This window comes from Pinus tabuliformis, chromosome 4_2 (genome assembly GCF_031772625.1).
Source record: "Pinus tabuliformis cultivar Carrire ecotype Pingquan chromosome 4_2, CPIR1, whole genome shotgun sequence".
NCBI lineage: Eukaryota > Viridiplantae > Streptophyta > Pinopsida > Pinales > Pinaceae > Pinus > Pinus tabuliformis.
The window spans coordinates 671,450,066-671,475,648 of NC_142304.1; the positions used below are offsets into that span (position 1 = coordinate 671,450,066).

The 25,583-nt window shown below is 37.7% G+C and overlaps 1 protein-coding gene and 1 pseudogene across 1 annotated transcript; one reads left to right on the forward strand and one right to left on the reverse strand.

Moving 5' to 3' along the window:
* Positions 1 to 12,088: 12,088 nt before the first annotated feature.
* On the reverse strand, positions 12,089 to 13,048 carry LOC149171215 (aldehyde oxidase GLOX pseudogene; annotated as a pseudogene).
* Positions 13,049 to 14,177: 1,129 nt separating this feature from the next.
* LOC149171216 (mitogen-activated protein kinase kinase kinase 20-like) lies at positions 14,178 to 25,400 on the forward strand. Its single transcript, XM_089425891.1, has 4 exons — positions 14,178 to 14,284; positions 16,520 to 16,749; positions 17,677 to 17,930; positions 25,083 to 25,400. The coding sequence occupies exons 1-4, from the start codon at positions 14,178 to 14,180 to the stop codon at positions 25,398 to 25,400; spliced, it is 909 nt and encodes a 302-aa protein (XP_089282017.1).
* The last annotated feature ends 183 nt before the right edge of the window (positions 25,401 to 25,583 follow it).

Here is a 25,583-nt window from a genome sequence, read left to right on the forward strand (position 1 = left end):
TTTCTTAGTGCAAAACTACAAAATATTTAATTCTGCTCAGCTCTACTTAAGATGGATCTATGTTGGATTTGATAAATACACTAATAAAATGTTTGAACTATAATTTTTTTTCTTTCACTTTTTTTATACAATATATGCATAGTTGACATTAAAATATTTTATTTGTGATTCACATTCTACACATTAAAATGTTAATACATGACCCCTTATATAGAAAACATATATCGATAAGATATTCTCTCTCTCTTTATATATATATATATATATATATGAATTATTTATCTTATAAATATTTTTTTAATGTTACATGTTTATTGATACTTTTAAAATCTTACATGTCAACTTCACATTACACACTCAAGGAATTACAAATCTCCATCATACTTTGAATTAAAAATAACCTACTAAAAGAATTATATATATATATATATATATATATATATATATATATATAGTATTTATCTTATAAATATTTTTTTAATGTTACATAACCTACTAAAAGAATTATATATATATATGAATTATTTATCTTATAAATATTTTTTTAATGTTACATAGCCTACTAAAAGAATTATATATATCTATATATAAAATTCTTCCACAAGCTTTTCAATCAAGCAGTCAAGCAAGGGTCCCCTAAACCATGGACTGAGAACCTCATTATCCCTATTTTTAAAAATGGGGATACAAATAACCCCTCTAATTATCGGACCATTATGATCAGCCCTCTCTTAGCCAAGCTATATGGTATTATTTTGGAAAAGAAGTTGAGCATATGGCTTGAAAGTGAAGGTAAGTGGGCTAAAGGCCAAGCGGGTTTTAGAAGGCATCACTCAACAACAGACCACCTCGTTATGCTTAGGATCATTGTGGAGGAATGTCGTAATGATAAATCCAATCCCTTTTGTTGCTTTGTGGACTTTAGAAAGGCTTTCGATACGGTTCCTAGAAACAACCTTTGGAATAGATTAGAAGAGCTAAAGGTTCCTTTCGAGTTGAGAGCTGCCGCTATAAGATTATACGAGAATGTAATTGCCAAGCTAAAAAGCAATGAGGGGTGGTTGAAAGATATTAAATGTAATATTGGAGTTAAACAAGGTTGCCCCCTCTCCCCTACCCTATTTGGCATTTACATCGACAAGCTTGAAGGTTATTTAGAGGAAGCAGGTTGTGCTGGCACGATCTTAGCTGGGATAGTCATCATCCTTCTTCTCTATGTTGACGATATTGTTCTTCTCGCAAGGTGCCCATCTGATCTTGATAAGCAACTTAGGCTTCTTAAGGATTTCTGCTCTACCATGGGTATGACTGTTAACACTAACAAAACAAAAGTTATGATTATCAAATCCAAGAAGGACACTTACGCTAATTTTATGTATAACAATAATAACTTGGAGGAAGTGTATTCTTACAAGTACATAGGAATTTATATTCATCACAAGCTCAACTGGAACTATAGCATTGAGAAAAGGATTAATGGGGGGTGGAAAGCTTATTTTGGTCTTGAAAATAATTGTAAAACGACAAACCTTGTAATGTGGGATAAAAAGAAGCTCCTCTTTGAAACTTTAGTCACTCTTGTTATCTTATGTGGATGTGAGGTATGGGGTTGCAGCATCACTAGAGAATCCTGGAGAAAGATTGAGAAAATCCAGAAGCGTTTTATAACGTATAACCTGAAAATTAAAAGCAATACACCCTATCCTATTCTCCTTATAGAAGTAGGTCTTTCCCCTATCAAGAGCCTAGCTATGACTAGGCTTCTGTTGTACAAGCAAAAACTCAATAACATAGGAGATCATAGACTTCCTAAGCTAGCTTTAAATTCCAGCCAAAACCACCTAAGGCTCAAGCGGGGATGGTATAAAGACACGAAGGCCTGGTTAAACCTTTGGGATAGAGAATGATGCTTTGCAAAACATTAATAACATTAAAAATATTGTTACTTCTAAGTTCAAAGAAAAAATGTGGTGTGAGAAAGATTTAGCAGCTAAAAGAAAATTAAGTTATTATAAGAAGGTCATCAACCCCACCCTAGAAGATCAAAAGTATCTCTCTGTTTTAACTAGCTCAAAGAAGAAAATTAATATAGCGAAGATTAGAACGAACTCTCATGAGCTCCATAGTGAAACAGGTCGTTGGGCAGTTCCTAAAACACCATGGATGGAAAGGATCTGCCATCTCTGTGAGAATAGGAACATCGAGGATGAAAACCACTTCCTCTTAGAGTGCCCCGCGTACAACCACATTAGATCTCAGTTTCATAATCTTTGTCGCAATACTAACCTTCCTAGCCTTTTACGATGTCAAAATTATAGTGAGCTCGGGACGCTTCTCTCCAAGATTTTTTATCATAGGAATAAAATCTTAAATCAAACTAAATAATTTGTTTCTTTAGGTCCGATAGACAAAAGTTTGGTCTCAGTGGACATTAAACATCATCATCATCATATATATCTGAATTATTTATCTTATAAATATTTTTTTAATGTTACATAACCTACTAAAAGAATTATATATATATGAATTATTTATCTTATAAATATTTTATTAATGTTACATAGCCTACTAAAAGAATTATATATATATATATATATATATATATGAATTATTTATCTTATAAATATTTTTTAATGTTACATAACTTACTAAAAGAATTGATTCAACTCGAGAGAAAGTGCGATTGAACTGAAACATTTTGATGGCGCTCAGGTCTGACTGGCACAGCTAGGCTAGGGGAATCAGAATGAATGGAGGGAATGAGGGTAGCTTGAGCAGAGAAGGTGAGATTCAGATTCCAATTTCCAATACTAGGCATTCCTGAGGAGTGGTTGGCAGGTCCGAATTTTGCTAGTGTTTCAGAGCCAGAGTTTCTTGAATATTCTGTTTAAGAAGAAGCCAGAGGGAGTCCAGGGGCGAATGGAGATTTTTAAAGATCCTGTTGTTCCTCTCCTTCCATAAGATCCAATAGACAAAGCCCGGAATAAGGATCCATAGGGAGTTGAGGACTGGACTTTGGAAGGGTTGCTGAGGCCAATTCCTGATAGTATTTGTGATGTTTCCTACTTGTCTTCCTGATCTTCTGTTGCACAGAGCAATTCTCTCCCATAGTTCTGCAGCTAGCGGACAGGTATCCAAAAGATGCACGATGGTTTCTGGGTGGAGGTTGCAATTGGGACATCTGGAAGGCCCTATCAAACCTCGCTTTTGAAGATTATCCCAAGTGAGGATCCGTTGTTTGCTTAATAACCACAGGAACGTGGAGACTTTTGGCCAAATACTTGGTTGCCAGATCCTATCCCAAAGCTGATCTTTTACTATCTGCTCTAGATGATAGAGAATTTGGTATGCCTCCTTGGTGGTGAATGTCCCTTTTGGTGTATATCCCCATCGGATTTTGTCCCTTTGATCCAAGAGCTTAATTTTCCTTAGTTTGAGTTCTTGATCAATCTCTTCAAAGGTTTCCTCTTGCTAGTTGGCTTGCCATGTGTCTGCTGATCTCCATTGTTGATAGCCTTGAAGGGAGTGCTGCTGCCAGAATTGATATACCTGGGTTTGATCACTGTGTTGCATGGTGGCTTTCCATTTGGGTTTGTGGAAGAGAGCAGCAAGTTTGGGGAGCTGCTGCCAGGAGTCTTCCCAAAATCTTGCTGTGGTACCAGAGTGTATTTCCCAAAAACTGTGCGCTTGAATGAAGACACTATGTTTTCTAGCAGCATTCCAAATTAATGAGCCAGGGTTGGTGATGCTTATGCGAATGAGCTCCTCCAGGGGCCTTCCTGGAGCATACTTGGCGTGCCAGATGCGAGCCCAAGGAGAGTGCGGATTGGAGACCCATTTCCACCAGATTCTGGCGCCCATGGTGTTGTTGCTGTGGAGGGGATCCCTTAGACCAATTCTGCCAGCTGACTTCGGTAAGCAGACCTCAGTCCATTTGACGAGCGCCCATTTTCTGTTGAGTCCTGAGGAGCCCCATAAAAAATTTCTCTGAAGATTGCGAATTCTCTTCAGAACCCATTTGGGAGCTGCCAATGTGGAGAATAAATACAAAGGCATGGCTTGGAGAACGGATTTGATAAGTATGATCCTGTTGGCGATATTGAGAGAGCGGAAGGTCCAGGAGGAAAGCCTAGATTCTATCTTGTCAAGGAGAGTTCTCCAGGAGGCATGATTGATGGCTGAGACTATCAGGGGAGCACCAAGGTATTTCGAGGGAAGCGAAGCTATAGGGTACCCCAAGATCCTGGCTATATTCTTTTGAGTAGGACTGGGTGTATTGAAGAAGAAGAGCTGGGATTTGGCAGCATTGATGGAGGTGCCTGAGGCTTCAGAGAAGAGATTAAGAAGGTCAAGGAGGGCAGAAGCCTCATGAACAGATGGATGGCCAAAGAGCATAGTGTCATCAACAAACTGTTGGTGAGAGAGGGGAGAAAGTCCATGGAGAGAAATGCCCTTTAGAGAGTGAGAAGAGATAGCAGAATGAAGGAGACGACTGAGACCTTCGGCCATGAGCACAAAGAGGAACGGAGAGAGAGGGTCACCTTGGCGAATACCTCGGGAGGGTCGAAAAGGCAAGGAGGGGGAGCCATTCAAAAGGATGGAATAACTGGGGGAGGTAATAAGATTCATGAGCCAACGCGTCCAGGTAGCGCTGAAGCCAAAAGCTAAAAGCATTTGATTAATGTAGGACCAACTGAGTTTATCGAATGCTTTGGAAAGATCTAGCTTGAGAATCATACCTGGCTTTTTTAGAACCTTGAGTGAATGAATCACTTCATGTGAAAGTATGATGCCATCCAGAATCTGGCGCCCTTCAACATACCTTGTCTGTTCTGGAGAGATGAGGAGAGGGAGTAGAGGTTTGAGCCTGTTTGCCAAGATTTTTGAGATGAGTTTGTAGATTACGTTACAGAGAGCGATGGGCCTGTATTTATCAGGAGTGCTGGAATCTTCCACCTTAGGCACAAGCACTATGAAGGTGGAATTGAGAGAGGGGAGGATCCAATGCATCGATCTTGCTTCTTCCACAAGTTCCCATACCTCTGTTTTGATGTGTTCCCAGAAGGCGTGGAAAAAATTGGCTGTAAAGCCATCAGGTCCTGGCGCTTTGCCATCTTTTAATTGGGATAACGCATCCTCCACTTCTTGCATTGATATTGGCAGGAGCAACGTATTGTTGTGGTCCTCCGTGATGATCTTTGGAATATGCTGCGTGATAGACTGTATTGCCTGTGTTCTGCTACCTGGGGGCTCTTTCAGAATGTCCTGAAAGTGCACTTTGAATTCTTGTTCCATTTCTTCATGCGCTTCCAGATGTTCTCCTTGCTTGTTGTTGATGAAGGCGATGTGATTGTGCATTCTCCTTTGAACTGTGGTTCTGTGAAAGAATTTGGTGTTTTTCTCTCCATCCTTGAGCCATCTGACCCTGGATTTTTGGCGCCACAGCGTTTCTTCTTGCTTCCGTCGTGTTTCAATCTTGGTTAGGAGTGACTTCTCCTGTTGCGCATAGTCTTCAGTTCTGCCCTCATAGATAATGCGTTGTTGCAGAGTATTCATTTGCTCCTCCAACAATTTCTGATGGTCGAAAATATTTCCAAACTGGGTGCGATTCCAGGATTTGATCGCTTGTTTGAGAAATTTTAACTTCTGCTGAAACTGGTACATTTTGGCTCCTTCTGGGGGATTGAAAGATTTCCAGGCATCGATTACCACATCTTTAAAGTTAGGATGTGAAAACCAAAATGCTTCGAAGCGAAAGGGTCTATTGCTCCTGACACCCGGACGCGACCATTGTAACAATATGGGCCAGTGATCAGAGCCTGCTTGAGGCAAGATGGAGGCGTGAAAGTCTCCCCCCATGTGAATAGCGTTGTCCGACATGAGAAATCGGTCCAGTCTGGAGGCGATTTGCTGTGAACCCATTCTTTTATTGGTCCATGTAAAAATGCCATTGGAAGTCTGAAGGTCCATCAATTGATTCCGGTGAATGAAGTCTTTGAGGCTATAGCTATCTTCATCCAGCCTTGGACGTCCACCAGACTTTTCCTCCAAAGAGGTGATGATATTAAAATCACCCCCACATATCCAGAAGGGAAAGCATCTGTTAGCGTTGAGTTCTGAAATAGTTTCAAGCAGATCCAGTTTTTTCTGTAATTCTTGCGGAAAATACACATTGGATAGATGACCATGGATATTGGTTCCAATAAGGTGGAAGGTGGATTGAATGAAGAAATGGGAGGCATGAAAGTCATGAAGGTAGAGTTCTTGAGGATTCCATATGATTGCGAGCCCTCCAGAAGCTCCAGAAGCATCCACTGAGACTGACCTGCACCCTGGCTAGGCTTTATTTAGTATTTTTTCCAGAACTGTACTATTGCATTTTGTTTCTTGAAGGTAAATTATTGAAGGCCTATCTTGCTGGATCATTTTTTTGATCATCCTGTGTTTTGCAGGGCTATTGAGCCCTCGCACATTCCATGAGACGAGCTTCATGGGGAACAATGGGGAAGAGTTTTGTAAAACTTGGTCAGCTTGGGGAATCTACCAGAATCCACCAGCATTTCTCCAAGGATGATAGTCCTCTGCAAATCTGTTTTACGTCCGCGCTTCTTTGTCTCCTTCAAGATTTTTTTCCCATCCCAAGGACTGCCTGCCTGAATGCCTAGATATTTGTTGTGCTGTGCTCTGGTTAACACTTCTTCTAGTCTTTCTATTTCCCGAGTATGTATATTACTGTATTCCTTCTGTCTGCATGCTACTTCCAGCTTAAGTATGTCCAGACCTGCCAGATCCACACTTTCTGGTTCCTCCTCCATATGTATCGGTGTATTCTGTTCTTCCTCCTTTGAATGATGTTGCATGCTTAGTGCCAGAGCTGCGTCTATCTCCATGCTGGAGGATGGTAGAGCTGTGTCTTTGTCTTTATTTGTATTGGATGTGGAGGCGGGGGTGATGATGGCTTTGGAGGTCTGGAGGGGATCTGAAGACTTGGGCGAATGAGGGGGCGATGAGGGAGATGGATCTGAGGGGGGGATTGAGGGGTTGTCCTCCATGCTATCCGTGGAAGTCAGGATATCAAAACTGTTTCGGGTTGTAGATTTCTTGAGATTTTCAGGATCCACTGGGGGTTTCTTAGCATGCCTTCTTCTACTTGGGACTTTTGTAAAACCCTCAGCATCTTTACTTGCCTCAGTGACAGGAGTTTTGGACTGCAGATTCAGAGGACAATCCCTAAAGAGATGGCCATGTTCGTGGCACTTCCTACAGCGAAAGGGAATATGCTCGTAGTCTATAGTTTGAACCCATTCATAATCATCATGAAATAAGCTTACCGAGTCAGTCAGAGCTTTGGCTAGATGCATGTGGACACAGATCCTGGCGTATGAGGTGTATCTTCAGCTTTTTGTTTCCTCTGCGACTTTGATGAAGACCCCCAGGCTGTTGCCTATGTTCTTCAGGGTTTCCTCATTCCAGTATTCCAAGGGAAGTGAGTACATTCGGATCCATACTGGAGCCCAGTTAAAGTCTTCCTTGTCTGGATTGAACCTCTCAACCCAATCACGCAGGTACAGGCTGGCAGAGTTAAAGAAGTACGGACCACCCTCGAAGATACGCATTTTATCCTCCAGACAGTTGAAAGTAGCGGTGAAGAAGCCTTTAGGTCCAAGGTGCAGGGTAACTTGACCTTTTGGCTTCCACTTGGAGGCAATCCAACCTTGCAAGGCTTTTTCAGTAGGCCAGAAACCTAGAAACTTGCCTATGAGGGCATGATCCCTCATATATTGAATCTCATTGTTGATGAGCTGACTGGGGAGATCTATTTTGATTCTTTCTGCCATTTTGGGGATGCATGTTGCAGAGGATGCTTTGGGTCTTGCCGTAGAGTTGTTCTGGTCAGAACCTTTGTCTTTAGCTGTCGATGGGCTGGTAACGAAGTCACCTTCATCATTTGTAGCTTGATCAGTTTCCTGCTCTGCCAGCGGTTCAGAACCGGAGCTGGCATTTTTCTCTGCGTTGGTTGACTTGTCAGGATTGGGATCGGAGGGGGGAGAGGGGGTCGTGCCCGCCCCTCTGGAGAGCGGCTTCATGGTGGCGTCAGTAGAAGCGCCAGAGTCTGGAGATCGAGAGCACCTTGGGGGAGAAGGCCAGGAAGCGCAGAACCCTAGCTGTGCCAGTCGGACCTGAGCGCCATCAAAATGTTTCAGTTCAATCGCACTTTCTCTCGAGTTGAATCAATTCTTTTAGTAAGTTATGTAACATTAAAAAATATTTATAAGATAAATAATTCATATATATATATATATATATAATTCTTTTAGTAGGCTATGTAACATTAATAAAATATTTATAAGATAAATAATTCATATATATATAATTCTTTTAGTAGGTTATGTAACATTAAAAAAATATTTATAAGATAAATAATTCAGATATATATGATGATGATGATGGTTAATGTCCACTGAGACCAAACTTTTGTCTATCGGACCTAAAGAAACAAATTATTTAGTTTGATTTAAGATTTTATTCCTATGATCAAAAATCTTGGAGAGAAGCCTCCCGAGCTCACTATAATTTTGACATCGTAAAAGGCTAGGAAGGTCAGTATTGCGACAAAGATTATGAAACTGAGATCTAATGTGGTTGTACGCGGGGCACTCTAAGAGGAAGTGGTTTTCATCCTTGATGTTCCTATTCTCACAGAGATGGCAGATCCTTTCCATCCATGGTGTTTTAGGAACTGCCCAACGACCTGTTTCACTATGGAGCTCATGAGAGTTCGTTCTAATCTTCGCTATATTAATTTTCTTCTTTGAGCTAGTGAAAACAGAGAGATACTTTTGACCTTCTAGGGTGGGGTTGATGACCTTCTTATAATAACTTAATTTTCTTTTAGCTGCTAAATCTTTCTCACACTACATTTTTTCTTTGAACTTAGAAGTAACAATATTTTTAATGTTATTAATGTTTTGCAAAGCATCATTCTCATTGATATCCCAAAGGTTTAACCAGGCCTTCGTGTCTTTATACCATCCCCGCTTGAGCCTTAGGTGGTTTTGGCTGGAATTTAAAGCTAGCTTAGGAAGTCTATGATCTCCTATGTTATTGAGTTTGTGCTTGTACAACAGAAGCTTAGTCATAGCTAGGCTCTCGATAGGGGAAAGACCTACTTCTATAAGGAGAATAGGATAGGGTGTATTGCTTTTAATTTTCAGGTTATACGTTATAAAACGCTTCTGGATTTTCTCAATCTTTCTCCAGGATTCTCTAGAGATGCTGCAACCCCATACCTCACATCCACATAAGATAACAGGAGTGACTAAAGTTTCAAAGAGGAGCTTCTTTTTATCCCACATTACGAGGTTTGTCGTTTTACAATTATTTTCAAGACCAAAATAAGCTTTCCACCCCCCATTAATCCTTTTCTCAATGCTATAGTTCCAGTTGAGCTTGTGATGAATATCAATTCCTATGTACTTGTAAGAATACACTTCCTCCAAGTTATTATTGTTATACATAAAATTAGCGTAAGTGTCCTTCTTGGATTTGATAATCATAACTTTTGTTTTGTTAGTGTTAACAGTCATACCCATGGTAGAGCAGAAATCCTTAAGAAGCCTAAGTTGCTTATCAAGATCAGATGGGCACCTTGCGAGAAGAACAATATCGTCAACATAGAGAAGAAGGATGATGACTATCCCAGCTAAGATCGTGCCAGCACAACTTGCTTCCTCTAAATAACCTTCAAGCTTGTCGATGTAAATGCCAAATAGGGTAGGGGAGAGGGGGCAACCTTGTTTAACTCCAATATTACATTTAATATCTTTCAACCACCCCTCATTGCTTTTAGCTTGGCAATTACATTCTCGTATAATCTTATAGCGGCAGCTCTCAACTCGAAAGGAACCTTTAGCTCTTCTAATATATTCCAAAGGTTGTTTCTAGGAACCGTATCGAAAGCCTTTCTAAAGTCCACAAAGCAACAAAAGGGATTGGATTTATCATTACGAGATTCCTCCACAATGATCCTAAGCATAAGGAGGTGGTCTGTTGTTGAGTGATGCCTTCTAAAACCCGCTTGGCCTTTAGCCCACTTACCTTCACTTTCAAGCCATATGCTCAACTTGTTTTCCAAAATAATACCATATAGCTTAGCTAAGAGAGGGCTGATCATAATGGTCCGATAATTAGAGGGGTTATTTGTATCCCCACTTTTAAAAATAGGGATAATGAGGTTCTCAGTCCATGGTTTAGGGGACCCTTGCTTGACTGCTTGATTGAAAAGCTTGTGGAAGAATTTTATATATAGATATATATAATTCTTTTAGTAGGCTATGTAACATTAAAAAAATATTTATAAGATGAATAATTCATATATATATATATAATTCTTTTAGTAGGTTATGTAACATTAAAAAAATATTTATAAGATAAATACTATATATATATATATATATATATATATATATATATATATATATATATATAATTCTTTTAGTAGGTTATGTAACATTAAAAAAATATTTATAAGATAAATACTATATATATATATATATATATATATATATATATATATATAATTCTTTTAGTAGGTTATTTTTAATTCAAAGTATGATGGAGATTTGTAATTCCTTGAGTGTGTAATGTGAAGTTGACATGTAAGATTTTAAAAGTATCAATAAACATGTAACATTAAAAAAATATTTATAAGATAAATAATTCATATATATATATATATATAAAGAGAGAGAGAATATCTTATCGATATATGTTTTCTATATAAGGGGTCATGTATTAACATTTTAATGTGTAGAATGTGAATCACAAATAAAATATTTTAATGTCAACTATGCATATATTGTATAAAAAAAAGTGAAAGAAAAAAAAATTATAGTTCAAACATTTTATTAGTGTATTTATCAAATCCAACATAGATCCATCTTAAGTAGAGCTAAGCAGAATTAAATATTTTGTAGTTTTGCACTAAGAAAAAGTTTACATGGTTAGTAAATTTAGAATTAAGATTAATCTTTGATGGTTATATCCAACTAGAAAAAACATGTCTCATCTCAAAATTAAACACTAAAAGAATTAAACATCTACATTATATAATAAATTGTAGAAAAAGCCTATCAACACATTATTTTTTTTACTTGCAATAAATATATAAATATTTTATTTTCCAATATGTATAAAAATTATATTTTATATATATAGAATATTGAACTATTTTATTTTATATATATATAATTGAAATAATTTATATTATTATTAATATATGTTTATATATTATATTTTAAGAAAAAATTAATATAAATGTATATAGAAAGACTTTTTCCCTTCAAATATTTCATAAATTTAAAAATAATTAATAACTTACAAGGAAATGCACAAACTAAATTGACCCTCGTAAGAATCAAATAGTATACCATCTAAGTATCCTGCCGCTGGCAATGATCGCCCTTAATGAATTATATAAACAATATCCATTTTTTTTCACAATTTCCCAGACAGAAACTCGCTTCTATTCAAGTACTTTATATTACCATTAATACCATAAAAATACAAGTTCTTTTAGGGCATGGTTCCTTTCTACACCAAGTTTATTTATACATATAACAAAAGTTTGAGCCTAAGGGATAATACCCTAAAAATACAAGTTCTTTCAGGGCATGGTTGCTTTCTGCACCAAGTTTGTTTATACATATAACACAAGTTTGAGCCTAAGGATAATACCATAAAAATACAAGTTCTTTTAGGGCATGGTTACTTTCAACACCAAGTTTGTTTATACATATAACAAAAGTTTAAGCCTAAGGGACTTAAACAATCTGTCGGTGCATGATTATTTATCCTGCGGCAAGTTTGTTTGTTTTAACAAACGCTTCAGCCTAATGGACGTAAACTATGGGTATATATATTTCAAATTTACATAGCAATGATTGGCTATTTCAAATCATATGCGCGCTCACTATCCAGACCTCCGACCGAGCGCTCATTGTCTGCCTGCAATGTAAACGGTCATCAGTTTTTATCAAACTAACGAAGTGCTAAAATAGTTGAGTTTCCTGTATACTTTACCTGGTCTCTAATTCATGATTTGAATCCAGGCTGCGATGCCGGGGATGCCCTGTGTCAGTGGAAACAGCATGTAATAAGATGATGGTGCAATATTCCCGTTGGGAGGAGCCGTGACAGCGACAGAATACGTATTGGTTCCCACACGAACAGCTGCCGCCAATTTCAGCCTCAGCATGCGCTGGCCCTGAGCAAACGAATGCGTTGTGAATGGCGCACTCAAAAGATTCATCTCCAAGGCTGTGAGCTGACCAGTTAGAGAAAAAAACACAGTAAACGTCTGCCCATGGCTAACAGTAGCAGGGGCCTTCGTGATCTGTGGGCGTATAGCGTTCCAAACACTGGCGAGATACGGAGGCGAGAAAGCTTCCACTCTCAACTCCGTGGGAAAGGTCCCGCTGAAAGTATAGAACAGATGAGTATTACTCCCAGCAACCAATACACGGCCATCCGCCAACAAATTCGCAGTGGAATGATACACGCGGGGAATCGTAGTGGCTTGGAGGACAGAAAACGTCCGTTGTCCTGGATTGTAACTCACTGGATTCAAGACGGGTTCTGAAGCGAAGCCGAAGCCCTGAGAGCCCCGTCCGGCGCCATTGATTATAAGCACTTCGCCATAAGGAAGAATGATCATGTCGCCCATGCATCTTCTCATGGGCATATTCGACATCGTCCAAACAGGTGCCGCCACCGTGATCACCATTCTGCCGCACGTCTGCGAAGTCGGAAACTGTGCGGTGGGTTTCAGAAAGGCCCCTGCTTGAGCCCCTCCGCAGACCATGACCTCCGCAGTCTGGTAACCACTCGAACCTTCAAGCGGGAGAAGCACAGAGCTTCCCCTCGAAGGATAATTTCTGGGCTCCCCGGGTATGGTAGGGAAATTGCGTACAACGGTGCCGGTATTGTAATTCAATTCGATGGAGTCCCTGTTTGCAAAGATATAGAGATTCCCGTTTGCTAAGAACATCGGTTGAGCGGGTAGATAAATTCAAATTCGAACATCGAATGAGCGGGTAAATAAATTCAAAATCAAATTTCAAATTAGCCTGTCATTAATGCGTATATTGTATTGTATACCCTGCTATTTATGGGCAGTATCATGTATGCTATGGCCATGAGCCGCGCTCTCGTCGGTATTGTATGGTCATGGAGCAGTCGCCGGAAATAATTTGGCCGCGTTATTTTTTTGCCGACAAACAGAAGAGACGGGAGTCCCATGCATAATGATCCGCAGATGCAGAGGTGTACTTCACACGGACCCTGCAGAGAAAAAAGTACTCTTAAAGACTAATAAAGGCCTAAAAGCCCTATAGCATGGGATTTATTGGTTGCCATTGAAGAGGCCACCAGAGTTAGTATTTGGTCTCAATTTTATCACTGACACAGATATTCCAACAACTTCTAGTTTTGACCCTTCGTTTTCGAGAAAGTCTATGCAACCAACCTCCCACCGTGTCCACACATGGAAGAGGCTATCAAAGCATTTGGTCACAATTTTAACGCGAAACACATCAATTCGGACTTTTAGTATTGATTGTACTTTCATCTAGAAATGGAATTTCATGGATAATATCCTCAAACTTCTTTAAAAAATGTCGGAACGGAAATAAATTGATTTTAAATTCAACCACTAGTCGCCCAATTTTTATATAAAATGGTATGATGGTGACACTTATCCTAAAACATATTTAGGACTGACGGCAACCCTTGAGAAATGATGTCAAGCTATAATAAAGCTACAACGCAATCTTCAGTTACACCAAAACCTGGTTTACATATTTATGAATTAAAATATATATATATATATATATTTTGATTTTTTATTAAAATTTGGTGATAAATTTGGTATAAAATAGTAATTTTTAATTATTTAAAATTTATTTTTAAATATATAAAATGTTTAAGATATTTCAATTATCTACATTATGCAAACCATCAAATTTTAAATAAAATTAACTCTCTATATATAAAACACATTCAGAATACAGTATTTAAAAAACACGTGGTATGTTCTACCCAATGACGACTTTTACGCGTCACCCGCGCATTCGATTTCGACTGCGCTTACGTACCTTTGACTAGGGACCAGGGACACCATGTCGCCGCCACGGAAATCCAAAGTAACCAAAATCATCGGCAATGACTTGGTGGGGAACGAAAGAACAAAGAAAAACACCGCCAGCGCGTCCCCACCTACTCACTGGTTCTTTATAACCTCACCACAACAACAAGAACCCTTAGAGTCCGTGCGATTTAAACAAAAAAGAACAGACTGATTCTTTTTCACTGTATATTGAATTGGGTGAGAATGGGGATTGAACTCGAGACGGGGAGAACACAGGAAAGGGGATCAGGGTTGGAATTTGGATTTCTCTTTATCCGTCATACAATTTTTTTTTGACGTTTTGGGTCCTTATGCTTCCCATCAAGAAACGTTATATTAAAAATTTTGCCCTTCAAAAGTGATGTTCTCATAATAAATTAACCTTTCACTAATAAAGTTTTGATTGAAAAATTACCATTCAATAAATAATTATGTTGAAAATTTTCATATATTTATCGCAAGGAAAAAAACCAAAATTTGAAAAAACTCAATTGTCTTCGGATTTTTCTTTTTTCATTCATGCATGGAACTTACAATTTCAGATTGTCCAAAACACCGTTTCCGAAGGTGATTTAATCATTGATGTATTTTTATTTGTTTTTTAAATTGATAATTACGCAGAAGGCTTCGTCTATATTGACTTGGGTTTAAAGAATTTCATATTTTTAAATTATAAATAGTCAAGATTTAATAATCTCGAAATATTTTTAATTCAATACATGATCTGATCAATAATATAGAAGATATCTAAATAGTTTTTCAGTGTCTAGATTATTTAATAATTTATATTTAATGATAGTTTCGTTTGGCTGATGTATGGGCTCTCTGTTTCCTCTACCTGGATGTCGCATCGACATTGGTATGATGGTGGGAGTAAAATGAAATGAGTGTCATACACAGTTTTCAAAGTCAAATTTCGGTTGTTCTTATTGAATTTAATTTTTTTACGGTAGTTTTGGGCACAATAAATTCTTCAGTACAGGCATAAATTTTGAAAGCAATTAAATGGCAGCATGGGAATGTTTGCATGGAGAAATTGTGTTTTTTTTTTAAAACGGTTTACTGAAAGTATTTTTTTTTGTGGAAAACTGTTAAATGATAGCATGTTTTTTCAAGAACAGTTTATGTAAATTTGCTGAAACAAATCCGTATTGTTTTTTAGAACAAGTTCTTATTTTTAGGACAATCTGAAAACAATATAACGTGTAATGAAATCCCATTGATCCAAATTGAGTAAGGAAGTCAAATTCCACACAGTTATATCTCCCGATTGCGGACCATAGAAGAAAACCTTAGCGCTTATTAATAAAGCTTACAAGTTACGGAGTTGCATGGTTTCAGAATCACAGTGGGTTTCTCTCGTACCAATTTCTAAAACTCTGCTGTTATCTAGTCGTCTCCTATACAACAGTATAATATATTATTTTTAGAGCAAGATTTGAAAAAAAAATGATTGTAAAATACAATAATCCATCGGGAATCGTGAACAACTACAATACCTTAAAATGTTAATAAAAAATTAAAAGCTAGCAACAATCAGACGGTAGACTCTTGTGAAATTTATGAAATAAAAAATTAAAAGCTAACAACAATCAGATGGTAGACCCACAGTGTTTGAAGAATAAAAAATCAATCACTAACCTGAACTTTGAAGCACCAATTTGTAATTTCCTCGCAGTTTCCTTGGAGGCTGGGGCCAATCTTGAGCTGGGCGACTGCGACAGGCATAAGTTTGAATCGGCAATGCGTTGAGAGAGTGTGCACTGTGAATCATGAACTCGATTGTACAAAGAAAACAAGCCCACGGGCCACATTCGTTGGGTAAAACGCAGGGAGACCATGCAGGGGCATGCACAGATCTCCGAAATCATCCAGGAAAGATTCCAAATTTTCCAAGAGAAAAAATCTTCGGCTAAAAGGGAATTGCCCATTCTCTACAAAAAAAAATTAAATCTCTGACTAAGAAAAAATGGCTATGGCCATTGGCTGCTCCCACATGCTAATTTCGTTCCTCCCACATGCTAATTTGACAGCCTCCGCCCTCTTGAAATTTCCACAATTCATTGAGCTACTTGCCTCATGCAGCCAAGAGTTTCACGCAAAAGGAAGGAAACAGTGACGGGCCTGCAGGCTGTGAGATAAGGGAATGACGTTTTTCAAAAAAATTCCAACCCTAGGCATAAGAACGTTTTGGAAAAAATTTGAAACGTCAAAAAAACGTTTTTAACTCTTCTGGGCACGTCAGTCAAAACGGGCATGGACAAATTCCAGTCGTCAAATACGTTTAAAAAGGCTTATGACGGGCAAAATGCCCGTCAAATTCCATCCCTGAAGGGGATGGGTGAGAGGCGCCATTATTGGGGCAGGAGCTTCTGGGACAGTTAGCCTTGCTATGAGCAGCTCTAATGGCGAACTCTTTGCAGTCAAATCCGCAGCCGGTTTTAGTGTGGCTTTGGATAATGAATACCAGATCTTGCGGCTTCTGGATTCTCCATATATTGCTCGCTGCCTGGGTGCAGTTACAGCGTTGAGAATGGTGCAGAGGTGCACAATTTGTTCATGGAGTACTTTCCAGGCGGCAGTGTAGCGGATCTTCTGATTAAATTTGGAGGGCGCGTGGACGAATCCGTGATCAGGGCTTACACTTGTCGCATCCTACATGGAATTGATTACCTCCACAGGCAAGGGATTGTGCACTGCATAGTTACCAAATTCGGTTGTACTGGTCGAAAAAATTCGAGAATTCGGTGGCTCGATTCGGTTCGTCGAATAGTTCGCTGATTCGAAGTTCGGTACAGGGAGAACAGTGCCGATTGCAATGAATTTTTGGAGCGTAAATTAGATGGCAAGTTTTTAATGAAATGCGGAGTGATACATATCAAAGTATCGGTTATGCTTTATATGGCAAAGGTTTTGATGAAATTCGTATCGGTTATGATTTATATGGCAAAGGTTTTGATGAAATTCGTTGGTATAAATAGGCTAAGGATTATGATATATATATTAACATATTGCTTATGATGTATAAATAGGTTAGGAATGATGAGATACAGCGAAAAGCTACCAGAAAATGGACATTTGTAAAACATAATATTGATATATCTTAGATTTTTAATTTACAAATTATATTGTAAGTATTTGTGAGAGATATATTTATTTAAGTTAAATAAAAGGAATTTGATTTTTTTTGTTAATTATTAATTAACAATTTAAATTTTGAAAAAATATTTGACTTTATTTAAATATAAAATTTATGATAATATGAAATGGGTATGCTTTGTAATATGAAATTTGTATAGAAATTTAATTTTTATTGAATATCATATTATATAATTTATAATAGTTTTAATAATTAGATCAATTTGTTTCCTGGTTAAAACATATATTTAAGTAGTTGTAATATGTATATTTCCGAATTTTTTCGGTATTGAATTTTAGGTAATCGAATTTTTTCCGTACCGAATCGAATTCGAACTCGAATTCGAATTTAGTAACTATGGTGCACTGTGATATCAAGGGGAAAAATGTTCTTGTGGGTGTCAATGGTGTGAAGCTTGCGGATTTTGGTTCTGCCAAGAGGATTGGTGATGAGGATAAGGGCCAGGAAGCCCTGCGATTGAGAAGGACACCTCAGTGGATGGCTCCAAAGGTGGTGAATCAAGTGGAGCAGGGGCCGGCTTCCGATATTTGGTCTCTTGGCTGCACTGTGCTTGAGATGGTCATTGGCAAGCCTCCATGGAGCCATGTTTCCAATCCCCTCGCTACAATGTATCGCATTGGATGCACAGAGTGTTAAGCTCCCTTTACGTTTTCCCAACTGCCGCCTACAATTACGGAAGTAAATTGCAGTGATTTCCTTCAATCATGGAAATCAATTGCAGTGATCTTCTTAAATTACGGAAACTATCTTCAGTTAATTAATTTCTTGTTGGGAGCTTCTGGAGTGGTCCATTACTCCCTCTGCAGTGCTCTACCATGATATGTGGAACACTTGACACATAGCTAACAGAAGCTTGATAGAAGTTTGGCTATAAATACTTCTGTTTGGTCCCCAAGCTCACTAACTCAATCCCCTTCAGTCTTACACCATCAAGTTAGAGTGAGCAGAGTTTGGAAGTGCCACATGAGTGATCATTTTCTTGGTGTTGTTATTTTACTTGTGTTTGTGTTGTTTTGATTGGTGGTATTTGTAAATTCTAGAGAATTTTCTTGAATGTTCTAGTGTTCATTTTAACGCAGAGGACGGAGTGAAATTATACTTTCACCTGTCTAACTTTGCTCATTTTTACTCGCTGCCCTTTTTTCATGTCCGCGTTTAACTGAGTTGTCAATTGGTTTTGGGAGGAAAAATAAGGAAGCAGCACCGCAGTAAACTACATTAGATACCAATTTCAAATTTATTGATTTGGCTGTGCGTAAAGCATTAAGCAAGTTCAGCCAAGGTGACTTGTGTAAATTAATAAAGGTTGCAGAGAGTGGAGCTACTTAAAGACTGCGGGATTTTGATCAAGCCAACGCCAGAAAACAAAAGAAGGAACTCCCGTAAGCGTAGCAAAAAGTTTGCTTTTGGAGTGTGAGCAGCATCAATGGCCGGAGGTATTTTTCTTGGGCATTAAAGTTTTCGATTCTTTTAAGTGCTTTATTCCGTATTAAAGAATCGTTATTTAGCTTACATTTTGGTATCAGAGCATTTTTTATCTCTGCCTTGGTGTTTACCATTAAAATGAGGGTTTTCTGCAGTTTCTTGATTTCGTGTGTTTTACCCGATTGAATGAGGTCTCTTGTTTCCATCTCTTGTCGTCATTCTGTATTTTGGTCTGTCTGTCAAATTAATTGTAATGAGAGTGCAATCCAAACTACGTTTGAAACCCGTTTGTAAGATCTCAGGTTTCAATTTAATACCATTGTTCGCAGGATTATTTTAATTGTGAATCTCTAAATTTAAAGTCACTTGTAAAAGTACAAGCTGAGCGATTGTACAATTTGTTTTTACTTGAGCAAAAAAAGGAATATATTGAAATCAATGAGTGGCTTTATAAATAATGAAATTTTTTTGACATGTAAAGAATTTTTAGAACGTACAGGGGAATTCCATACTCTTCACTAAACACTAAAACATAATGCATTACATAACAGAGTCCCATTACAAAACCTAATTAGAGTTTTTAATAATGTTATCCATGAATATTTTAGTTTTATTTATGCAATTTATAACTATTTTCATATCAAGTTAATTTTTATGAAAGAAATAATGTCTAGTGATCCATATAATTTTAATTGATTAGAGAATAGCCACAACGTCTCTAATTAAATAATATTATATATTATTATTGATTAGGATCACATAAAGATTATTTAGGCATTAACTGTAATTAATTATACTAAATATAATAAGTTTTATCTCATAGGAATTTTTATTATATTTATATAATTAATTAGGATAAAATATCAAATTATAATCATAATATACCCGTTAGAATTATAAATTAAGTGAATAATTTGATAAAATCTATCATAAAGAATAATTGAATCCGCTTGAATTGGAAATTTAGCCCATAGGCAATTTTTATGTCATTAGATTCAATTTTAAGCATGATTTACATTGGTAAAACATGAAATTTTATTTAGGCCTCAAATTTAACGTAAGCATGTGATCTTTAATTTTATGCAGTTGTACAATCTGCAAATTTCTCTAAAATTCGTTGTGATATCCCTGAACTTAAGGGAGATAATTATAAGGTCTGGAAGGAGAGAATTCTCCTTCATTTAGGGTGGATGGATATAGACTATGCTATTAGGAAAGATGAACCACCGACACTCACTAATACCAGTACTACAACGGACATCATGCTTTATGAACGATGGGAGCGATCTAATCGCCTAAGCATGATGTTCATTAAGCCTAAAATTTCAGCCGGTATTCGTGGTTCCATTGATCAGCATGAAAAGGTCCGAGACTTGCTGAAAGCCATTGATGATCAATTCGTCACTTTAGACAAGGGACTAGCAAGCACCCTAATCATGAAGTTTTTATCCCTAAGGCTCACCGGTGTGAAAGGTGTGCGCAAGCATATCATGCAAATGAGGGACACTGTGGTTCAATTGAAGAAACTCGAGGTTGAAATATCGGAGTCCTTCCTGGTGCACTATATTTTGAACACCCTTCCACACCAATATGGACCCTTCAAAAACTCATACAACACACATAAGGATATTAAATGGTCAATTAATGAACTCATGACCATGTGTGTTCAAGAGGAAGAGAGACCGGTGATGGAACTGGGAGAAAGTGCAATGCTGACAATGAGAAAAAGGGCAAATCTCAAGCCAATAAGAAAGGGAAAGGTAAAGTACCTCCCCAAGCTGATATCAAGAAGGATTCCAAGTGTTTCTTCTGTAAAAAGAAGGGACACATGAAGAAGGAATGTGCCAAATTTCAGAAATGGCTTGCAGACAAAGGTAATCCAATCTCGTTTGTTTGTTATGAATCTAATATGGTTAATGTCAATATTAACACTTGGTGGATTGATTCTAGATCAACAATTCACATTTCGAATTCCTTGCAGGGTTTGCAAAATCTAAGGAAGCCAGTGGGAAGTGAGCAAAGCATCTTATCGGGAAACAAGATGGGCTCGCATGTGGAAGCTATAGGAACATGCTATTTAACTTTAAGTAGTGGTTTTGTTTTAGAACTAGAAAAGACCTTTTATGTTCCAAGTTTTTCTAGAAACTTGATTTCAGTTTCAAGGCTTGTACCTTTTGAATATTCCTTTAACTTTTCAAAAACATCCTTCAGTTTATTTTATAAATTTGATTATGTTGGGAATGGTATTTTGTCTAATGGTCTTTACTGCATTAATTTACAAAACAATGTCACTTATGATTCAATGCATGTTCACACTAGCACTAAAAGATGTGTTATTAATGAAGATTCCTCTAAATTATGGCACTGGAGATTAGGTCATATCTCCATAGAAAGAATTAAAAGATTAGTAAATGAAGGGATACTTAATACTCCGGATTTTACTGATTTTGAGACTTGTGTGGACTGCATAAAAGGAAAGCAGACCAACAAGTCAAAGAAAGGTGCCAATAGGAGTTCGGACATATTAGAGATCGTACATACTGATATATGTAGTCCAAGCATGGACTCACATGGTCAGAGATACTTCATCTCTTTTATAGATGATTACTCACGATATGTGTATCTCTACATGCTTCATAAAAGAACGAAGCATTAGATGCCTTTAAGATCTTTAAGGCTGAAGTAGAGAAACAATGTGGCAAACAAATTAAGATCGTGAGATTAGATAGAGGTGGAGAATATTATGGTAGATACACAGAAGATGGACAAGCACCTGGGCCATTCGCAAAATTTCTTTAAGAGCATGGGATTGTTGCCCAATACACCATGCCTAGTTCACCCGACTAGAATGGTGTAGCAGAAAGAAGAAACCGAACATTATTGGACATGGTGCGGAGTATGCTTAGCAGCTCCAATCTTCTTAAATCCTTGTGGACTGAAGCACTTAAGACGACAGTGTATATATTAAACCAAGTTCCAACCAAGGCTGTTCTTAAAACGTCATTTGAATTATGGAAAGGTTGGAAACCGAGTTTTGCGACATATGTGTGTTTCGAGATGCCCGTCTGAAGTAAGAATATATAATCCACAAGAGAAGAAGATAGACCCAAGGACCATTAGTGGGTATTTCATTGGATATGTTGAAAGGTCTAAAGGTTACAGATTTTATTGTCCATCTCACAGCACTAGGATTGTGGAATCAAGAAATGCAAAATTTCTTGAAAATGACTTGATTAGTGGGAGCGATCAAACTAGGAACATAGTTTCTGAGAATGATCATTCAGAATCTCAACCTTCCACCTCAAGTGATAGATTGGTTATTGTTCACAACACCCCTCAAGTACAAACTGGTGTTGAACAACCAATTGTTGAAGTTCCACAAGCTGCTGATGACATTCCAGTAGATCAAATAGTTCAAGAGTTGCCAAGAACTTTTGAACAACGAGTTGAACCACATACTTCTCTGGAAGATGATGGTACAACATTAAGAAGATTTATTAGACCAAAGAGATCAGCGATTCCTAATGATTATGTTGTGTATCGGCAAGAATCTAACTACAGCATTGGAGCCAAAAATGATCCCGAATCTTTTTCACAAGTCGTGAGTTGCAAAGAATCAGAATTATGGTACGATGTCATGAAGGAAGAGATGAATCCTATAAAGAGTAACAAAGTTTGGGATCTTGTTGAGTTGCCTAATGGTGAAAAAGCCATTGGATGTAAATGGGTCTTTAAGACAAAAGAAAGACTCATTGGGCAACATTGAGAGATACAAGGCAAGACTTGTTGCTAAGGGATTCACTCAGAAAGAAGGAATCGACTACACGGAGACTTTCTCTCTTGTATCTAAGAAAGATTTCTTGTGCATTATTATGGCATTAGTAGTCCATTTTGACTTGGAGTTGCAACAAATGGATGTGAAAACGACTTTTCTCAATGGAGATCTAGAGGAGGAGGTTTACATGAAACAACCTGAAGGATTCCTCTCTAGTGATTGTGAGCAATTGGTTTGCAAGCTCAAGAAATCCTTATACGGTTTAAAACAAACATCCGGCCAATGGTATTTGAAATTCCATAATGTAATTTCTTCTTTCGGTTTTGTAGACAACATTATGGATCAACGTATATACTTGAAAGTCAGTGGGAGTAATTTTTTTTTCTTGTTTTATATGTGGATGATATTTTGCTAGCAACCAATGATAAGGGTTTGCTGCATGAGGTGAAACAATTCCTCTCTAAAAATTTCGATATGAAGGATATGGGTGAGGCATCTTATGTCATTGGCATTAAGATCCATAGAGACATATTCTGAGGCATCTTGGGTTTGTCTCAGGAAACCTATATTAATAAAATTTTAGAGAGATTTCGGATGAAGGATTGTTCTCCAAGTGTCACTCCCATTGTGAAGGGTGATAGGTTCAATTTGAACCAATGCCGGAAGAATGACTTTGAAAGGGAACAAATGAAGAACATTCCATATGCGTCTGCTGTCGGAAGCCTAATGTATGCTCATATTTGCACAAGACATGACATTGCATTTGTTGTGGGAATGTTGGGACGATATCATAGTAATCCAGGTTTAGACCACTGGAGAGCTGCAAAGAAAGTAATGAGGTACCTTCAAGGAACCAAAAACTACATGCTTATGTATAAACGAACGAACAATTTGGAAGTAATTGGCTACTCAGATTCTGACTTTGCTGGATGTGTTGATTCACGCAAATCAACATCAAGATACATTTTTATGATGGCCAGTGGAGCTGTATCATGGAGGAGTGCCAAGCAGACCTTGATTTCCACTTCCACTATGGAAGCCGAGTTTGTCTCCTGTTTTGAGGCTACTTTACATGGTGTATGGCTTAAGAGTTTCATTTATGGGCTTATAATTATGGATTCTATCTCTAAGCCATTGAGAATATATTGCGACAATTCAGCTGCTGTTTTTATGGCTAAAAACAAAAAAAGTGGGAGTCGAAATAAACACATCGACATTAAGTATTTAGCTATAAGGGAACGTGTTAAAGAAAAGAAAGTGGTCATTTAGCACGTCAGCACTGAGTTGATGATCACTGATCCTTTGACTAAGGGCATGCCACCATTTAAATTCAAGGATCATGTAGTGAATATGGGACTTGGTTCCATTATGTAGTTTGTCATTGTATGGACAATGTTATTTTAATGAAATTCTTAATTATTGTGATGTTTTTCTTATATTTATGTGCACCTTAATTTTATTTGAGAAAATTCATCTATGTAGCACCAAAAATAAACATAGGGTTTATTCATTAAGAAATTGTTACTACAAAGTTTAATAGAAATAAATACATAGTAATACATGGAAGATAATACTCATCATTAGAGGACTTATCGCCATGATTCATGCATCTATTACTTAATGGGTTTTAAGATGAGACATTAAGATTGGAAGTATGGACCAAGTGGGAGAATGTTAAGCTCCCTTTACGTTTTCCCAACTGCCGCCTACAATTACGGAAGTAAATTGCAGTCATTTCCTTCAATCATGGAAACCAACTGCAGTGATTTCCTTAAATTACGAAAACTATCTTCAGTTAATTAATTTCTTGTTGGGAGCTTCTGGAGTGGTCCATTACTCCCTCTGTAGTTCTCTACCATGATCTGTGGAACACTTGACACATAGCCAACAGAAGCTTGATGGAAGCTTGGCTATAAATAGTTATGTTTGGTCCCCAAGCTCACTAACTCAATCCCCTTCAGTCTTACACCATCAAATTAGAGTGAGCAGAGCTTGGAAGTGTCACATGAGTGATCATTTTCTTGGTGTTGTTATTTTACTTGTGTTTGTGTTGTTTCGATTGGTGGTATTCGTAAATTCTAGAGAATTTTCTGGAATGTTCTAGTGTTCATTTTAATGCAGGCGACGGAGTGAAATTATACTTTTAGCTGTCTAACTTTGCTCATTTTTACTCACTGCCCTTTTTTCATGTCCGCGTTCAACTGAGTTGTCAATCGGTTCTGGGAGGAAAAATAAGGAAGCGACACCACAGTAAACAACATTGGATACCAATTTCATATTTATTGATTTGGCTGTGCGTAAAGCATTAATCAAGTTCAACCAAGGTGACTTGAGTAAATTAATAAAGGCTGTAGAGAGTGGCGTTGCTTAAAGACTGCCGGTTTTTTATCAAGCCAACGCCAGAAAACAAAAGAAGGGACTACCGGAAGCGTAGCAGAAAGTTTGCTTTTGGAGTGTGAGCAACATCAATGGCCGGAGGTATTTTTCTTGGGCATTAAAGTTTTCGATTCTTTTAAGTATTTTATTTTGCATTAAAGAATCGTTATTTAGCTTACACAGAGGAGCTGCCTGAGTTGCCTGCATTGCTTTCACTTCATCTCCAGGATTTCTTAGAGAAATGCTTGTGTAGGGATCCGAAGAAGAGGTGGACTAGTGCAGAGCTGTTGAACCATCCTTTCCTAAATGAGCACTGCTTTGTCATAGAGGCAGAGGAAGCCCTTAAATGTCCGAAATCCCCAACTAGTCATTTGGATTTCAGGGATCAAGTATGGGATTCCTACTCTTCTGAGATTACTAAAATTCTTTCACTCAAAATCTCCAGCCCAATTGGAGAATGCAATAGGGGAGTTGAATAGACCACTTAAGAAATGCCCAAAGCCTTCTCCCAGGGACAGAATGATGGCACTGGCAGCAGCTTGTAAATTTGAAGATGTTGCTAATGGCCCTAATTGGATCACAAGCCCTCATGGTCAATGGATTGTTGTCAAAATCAGAGATCAATAATGACTCTTCCATCCAAGGGCTTCCATTCACAAAAG

Coding starts and splice junctions, on each gene's coding strand:
- LOC149171216 (XM_089425891.1), top strand. CDS start 14,178: ATGTCGCCGCCACGGAAATCCAAAGTAACCAAAATCATCGGCAATGAC. Junction 14,285..16,519: donor GCGTCCCCACCTACTCACTG/GTTCTTTATAAC, acceptor CCATCCCTGAAG/GGGATGGGTGAGAGGCGCCA. Junction 17,931..25,082: donor GCAAGCCTCCATGGAGCCAT/GTTTCCAATCCC, acceptor TTTGCATTAAAG/AATCGTTATTTAGCTTACAC.